Source organism: Notechis scutatus, chromosome 3 (genome assembly GCF_049901735.1).
Source record: "Notechis scutatus isolate UNSWTSFEM ecotype Mainland chromosome 3, rNotScu1.2, whole genome shotgun sequence".
Taxonomy (NCBI): Eukaryota; Metazoa; Chordata; class Lepidosauria; order Squamata; family Elapidae; genus Notechis; species Notechis scutatus.
Window position 1 is genome coordinate 141,444,028 of NC_142011.1, and position 6,000 is coordinate 141,450,027.

Below are 6,000 nucleotides of genomic sequence, written 5' to 3' on the forward strand. Positions count from 1 at the left end.
TATTGGTACATAATTAGTTGTCTGTCCTTATTGGAAAAGTTAACAGCTGTCTTCAGAGAAACTAGCATGCCAGTAACAGTTGCATTGAGATACAATAGCTTATGGCTTCTCAAGTAACTTAAGACCCATTTTGGTTATATTCCTCATAAGTAATTCTGCACATTGATCTAGAAATGAAGTTCTCCTGAACACCAAGTCAAATTTAAGGCAGGGAGATGGGGCAGAAAGTCCTATACTGAAACTTAACACTTTACTCTTGAAAACAAGTTCTAGGTTTTGGGGGCCGGGGTGAGAGAGGTTAAGTTTTTAGGGAATACATCCATTGAAAAGTTCTCTGCAGCAATGAGCATTATCCCCTCTTTGAACTAATGGGAAAGAATCTTAAAGATAGTGTTTGTAAAGCAATCATTTATTCAGCAATTATTCAAAGTTACAATGATGCCGAACAAGGGAGATTATGACCATTTCTTGTAATTGTAACCATTGCAGCATCTTGGTGGTCACCTAATTGCGATCCAGATACTTGGAAACCATCCTGCAATTATGACAAGTCTCAATATCCCATAGTCACATGATCATCATTTGTGATGCTCACTGCCAACTTTCATCAGCAAAGTCAGTGGAGAAACTGGCAGGAGGTCACAAATGGCAATCACACGACTGAGATGCTGCGACTACATGAGATTTGCCTGATGATGGCAACTGGGACTACCACCACTCTCTTGTGTCGGCACAGTCATGTGAAGTTGTGCTTTATAACTGGGTCACTTAGCAACAGAGATAGCGGTTTCAATTATCCTAATTAAGCACTTACAGTAAGAGCCTGCTAGATAAACCAACGCTTAATCATTTCAGTATTCTGTTCTCAAAAGGGCCAAAGAGGCACCTACAGATATGGTTATGGTTCCCAGAAACTCTACAGACAGGCATTTTATACTCAGGATAACACACATTAATCATGATTAGTAGATTTGGTCTAATCTGCTTAAAGAGGTTTGTGGCAATCACTGTTTTTTATGGCAAGAAATTCCAGTTTCTGTACGCAAAAAACTTTTCGTGCAAAAGAACTCTTTTTGTATATTTTATTTCTACATAAATTATACTCAATACTGTGACTTCATAGAAGAAATATCACTTATCACTTTGTCCAGTGCTTCCAGCATTTTTACAGCTGTGTGTCACTTTCTGAGTGTGAGCAGGACTGTATAAGGTTCTGCCAGTTTTACTTTGGAGAACTTTCCAAATAATGTTTATCAATATAAATCTGCCTATTTCACAACAGTCACATATTGAGTCAAAGTTTTCATCATACCATTCGGCACAGTCAACCTTCAGTGAAACATATTCACACTGGTGTATGAAGCCTTACTTGTTTAGGCCTAAGCGCCAGGACTACCTGCTCCCATATAGTCTATCCCGGTGGTTGCCAATTGGGGCCACGTGAGAAAATTTTGGTGGGCCGCAGCATGCTGAGGCGGGGAGGTGGGGCAATCCTGCAGTCTCCGTAGGAAACTTGTGTCATGGCTTGCTGCCCCCTGCCTCAGGGCATTGAGGAGGCCAAGCAGGAAGAGCGTGGAGCTCCTGAGCCATAGGAAGCGGCTGCCCTCAGGTGAAGATGTTGCGAGGGGGAGGCTCGACCCCCTTTTCCTCCTCACCGAAAGCGCTCAGCGGGGAGGAGGCTTGTCAGGGCCAGAGGGGTGGTGAGCACTTTTGGCGAGGAGGAAAAGAAACTCTGTGGGGGGCTGCAGGAGATTGCGCCCTCTCCTCGCAGGCCAGGAAACACCCAGGAAGGGCTCCGATGCTGCGATCTCCCGCACGCCTGCTGTCAGGAGCTTCTCTTCCTCCTCGCCAGAAGCACTCACATGTTCATCGGGAAGGAGGCGGCTTGTCAGGGGCCAGAGGGGCGGTGAGCGCTTTGTGTGTGAGCGCTTCTGGCAAGGAAGAGAAACTCCTGGGGGGGGGTCGAGCTTCCCCTTTGCAACATCTTACCCTGAGGGCATCACTGGCAGCCGCTCAACCTCCTCGATGCGCAGAGGCAAGCGGCAGGAGTAACATCAGTTCAGAGGTTCCTTTCCCCCCACCCCCACCCCTCGCAGGCCAGGCCTATGCCGCAATCTCCCGTGCGTATGAGTCCATCTGCCACTGGTATTACCCGTTGCCCCACCTTCCCAAGTTGCCCGCTGTGCTGAACCGTGTATGCCCGCGCCCACCGCTTTTTCCGGCAGGGGGAAGCAACCCCTCTCGGCTTGGACTCTGGGTTTGTGACTGATATGTCTTAACTGGGACCGGGATGACTTCGCCTCACCCATGGGACTGCCAAGTAGCAGCTGCCAGCTCCTTTCTCCACACGTCAAGTGTTACCATGGGAAAGAGAGCAGCTGGGGTATCAGTGTAGCTGCTCGGTTAGTTCATAATCGCCCTACCCAGAGAAGGAGGTGCTGGTGGAGGAGGAGGAGGCAGTAGTGGAGAAGCAAGCCAGGTGTTAAAGACTTGGGGTGGGGGGAGGCTTCCAGCAGCCCAGCCCTCCTTCCCTCCCCCAACTCCAGGCAGCCACACCTGGCAAAGGAGGGAGTGATTTCCTTTGACTTGGAGGAGATATGAAATGACAGGACACACACACACACACACACACACACATATATATATATTCATTCTTAAGTTTTCGTGGGTACTTACATGTATGGTATTCAGCTCTGTTCGGGTATTAGTTGTGCTTTTAAAGTTGTAGCAACGTTTCGGCAGAATCTCATTTGCCATCATCAGGTATCATCAGACGAACACAATACAGAAGCCTGATGATGGCAGATGAGATTCTGCCGAAACGTTGCTACAACTTTAAAAGAACAACTACAATGACGTGGGAAAATACCCGAACAAAGCTGAATACCATATGTGTGTGTGTGTATGTGTGTGTGTGTGTATGGTATTCAGCTTTGTTCAGGTATTTTCCCACGTCGTAGTTGTGCTTTTAAAGTTGTAGCAACGTTTCGGCAGAATCTCATCTGCCATCATCAGGCTTCTGTATAGTGTTCGTCTGTGAGTCAGACTTTCACAGCCGTTTCTGTTTTAAATTTGGTGCTAACCTACTGCTGTGCCAGAATGGTTTTTCATGGCAGATGAGATTCTGCCGAAACGTTGCTACAACTTTAAAAGCACAACTATAATGATGTGGGAAAATACCCAAACAAAGCTGAATACCATACATATAAATACCCGCAAAAACTTAAGAAAACATATCTATATCAAGACAAAAAAAGCCACAAAACAGACAGAAGATATTAGAAACACCAATCAAGCAAAACACAGCAAACTCCAAGACCAATAAACACAGACCAAGACTCCCAATCAATCATGATGAAGAAAAAACCATTCTAGCACAGCAGTAGGCTAGCACCAAATTTAAAACAGAAACGGCTGTGAAAGTCTGAGTCACAGACGAACACAATACAGAAGCCTGATGATGGCAGATGAGATTCTGCCGAAACGTTGCTACAACTTTAAAAGCACAACTACAATGACGTGGGAAAATACCTGAACAAAGCTGAATACCAAAGCTGAATATATATAATTTTTAAATAGTACGTCTATATTTAATATAAAAATAAAAAACTATATTAAATATATTATCTTTTTTAAAAAATTCATATTAGTGGTCCTCAGGATTTGAAAGTATGGGTTTGGTGGTCCCTGAGGTCCAAAAGGTTGGCGACCCCTGGTCTATCCCACACCTAGGTCATCAGTAGGACACTTCTGTGGTCCTGCCAAGGATGTTCAACATCAATCGATAGTTAAGCCCAAGTTATTGAGTTGAAATAAGTCCTGTCTTTACTACAGTCTAGGATGGAACTGAACACTCATGATTTCAGCCCTATGAATGCCATCGCTTTAACTTTGGGATGAAGAGACCTTGAGTTTTAGTCCTGCCTTACATAATCAACCAGCTGGGTGACCTTGGCCAATCATTTTCTCTCCGCCTTAAGAATAAGACAATGGCAACCTTGCCAAGAAAACTGCAGGACCTAATCCAGGCAGTCTGCCAGGAATCAAAAACTGAGTTAAAGGAGTGTGCGTACATGGACGCACGAACACCCCCACCACTATCATCATCACCTTTCCCTATGGTGGTTTTTGCGTGTGTTGTTCCATGAATATCATTCTGCAGGGCTAGACAGTCAATTTCGTCAGCTCAGCGTCTCTTTGCCTTTGGAACTGATGTTGCTATTTTAAAGTAATCTTTGTGATCCTGTCTCTGCTTCACCTGTTTAAAAGTTGCTGAGCTTTCTATGCCATCTGCATAAGGCATGGGTTGACAACCCTTAATTCAGTTCTGCAGGAGCTAATATGTGTTCTTGGAAGGGATGAGCTAACTGCAGTCATAACAGCCCCCTGAACTTCAGAAACTGCTTCTAGGATGGGTTTCCTTTGTTGTATCTCCTTCCTTTCTCCAGGCCTTACTCCATCCGTACAGCAAGTTCATCCGCATCTCTCTCCCAAGGGGGAAAGCTTGCAAACAAGGCGAGGTCAGAAAAAGATGGCTTCTGTGGTAAGAAACATCACAGGGCGCCTCCCCTCCCTCCCCGCCTTTTAAATGTGCATGTACCCAATAGGGACACTTGGCGCAAGTTTCTCCACTTTTCATCCATTCACACCAGCCATCCCGGAAGAAGTCCACTTCACGCCTTTTAGGGAAAGGCAGTAACTTTAGCTCACCAGCTTTGTGCCAAGGAGAGATTAAAAGATTTGCTTGCGTGGAAGTGAACTCGCCAAGTCTCAGCAAATCCTGGCCTCTTCCTGGCTGTGGGAAGCTGGGGAAGTAAGCGGGCACGGCCCCGGATTTGGGGGGAGCTAATCGAGGCGGGGCGCGGAGGGAAAAAGAGAGCCAGCTCCCGCCCGGATTTTCCCGGGGGCTGCTTTCCCAACCCGCCCTCACCGACTCTTCCCTCCGGCTGCCACAATAGCGAGAGCCGGGAGAAGGAGCGCGTCCCTGTCCAGGCCGCCGCCGCCGCTCACCACGGGGCGAAGAACATGACGAAGTGCGGTGCGCTCTGGACGCCATGGCGCAGCATCTCGGCGTTGTAGAGGTGCCGCGTGTGGGGGTCCGTCTTGTCGCCGTCCTCCTCCATCTCCTCCGACCACGCGGAAGCCCCGCGCAAGACGAACAAGCCGAGCAGCAGAAGTAGGCAGGCGGCGGGGGGAGAGGACGAGGCGCCGGGACGAAAAGCCGAAGCCATGACGGCGGGCTTACAAAGGCAGAAGCAAGAAAGACACACCGGCCCGGGCAACGTCGCCCCGTCCTCCCTCCAGCACCAGCCTCCGCCCTTAGCCCGCCTCGACGGAGAGTCAAAGGGCGATCAGGGGAGGGGCTGGAAGGAAAGGGCCGGCGGCGCCGAGGCGCGCCTTTTCTTCCTCTTTCCCCGCGGATCAGCCGTGGCCGAGGAGGGCTCGGAGGAGGAAGCGCCTCGTTATGTTTTCAAGAACCGGGGGCTCTGGAGTTTAGGTCGGATAGGAAGTGGCCCCGGGCAAGTCTCCCCAAATACGCGGTGGCGGGTCGCAGTCTCCACCTGGGGTTCACCCCCCCCTCCTCCCCGGCTTCTTTCCGATGAGAGCCAAGGTTTTGAACTGCTTTTAATTCATTGCCAAGAAGTTGGTGGGCACCTTTGCCCACTGCGAACGAAACGGTGCCGGTCTAATTCCGTTACCTGGAACTTTGTATTAAGGAGTTGGGTTATCTTGCCATGTGAAAGAGAAAATAGTGTTTATTTGCGTGGCGTTATCCCAGAGAGATAAGAATGGAGATCAATCCACGAGGCATTAGTATCCCCAACTGAGCATAAGTCCATTTTTCCAGCTGCTTCTGGAAATCCTAACAGGGTTATTAGAATCACATCCCATTTATCCATAAAATTCATTGGTTTTATGGGCTATTGGTTCCACTCTTCAAAAACCTATCTCAAAAGAGTTTGGAGGATCAAATGGGGAGAGAATTATCAACTTGCCTGC

The 6,000-nt window shown here is 48.1% G+C and overlaps 1 protein-coding gene across 1 annotated transcript in view; it reads right to left on the reverse strand.

Moving 5' to 3' along the window:
* Positions 1-5,327, reverse strand: part of TXNDC5 (thioredoxin domain containing 5) — a 32,903-nt gene extending 27,576 nt beyond the window's left edge. Inside the window, exon 1 of the mRNA XM_026676671.2 lies at positions 5,011-5,327. Within this exon, the coding sequence (XP_026532456.1) occupies positions 5,011-5,231 (221 nt within the window). The 5' untranslated portion in view covers positions 5,232-5,327. The remainder of the gene's footprint in view (positions 1-5,010) is intronic.
* Positions 5,328-6,000: the final 673 nt, after the last annotated feature.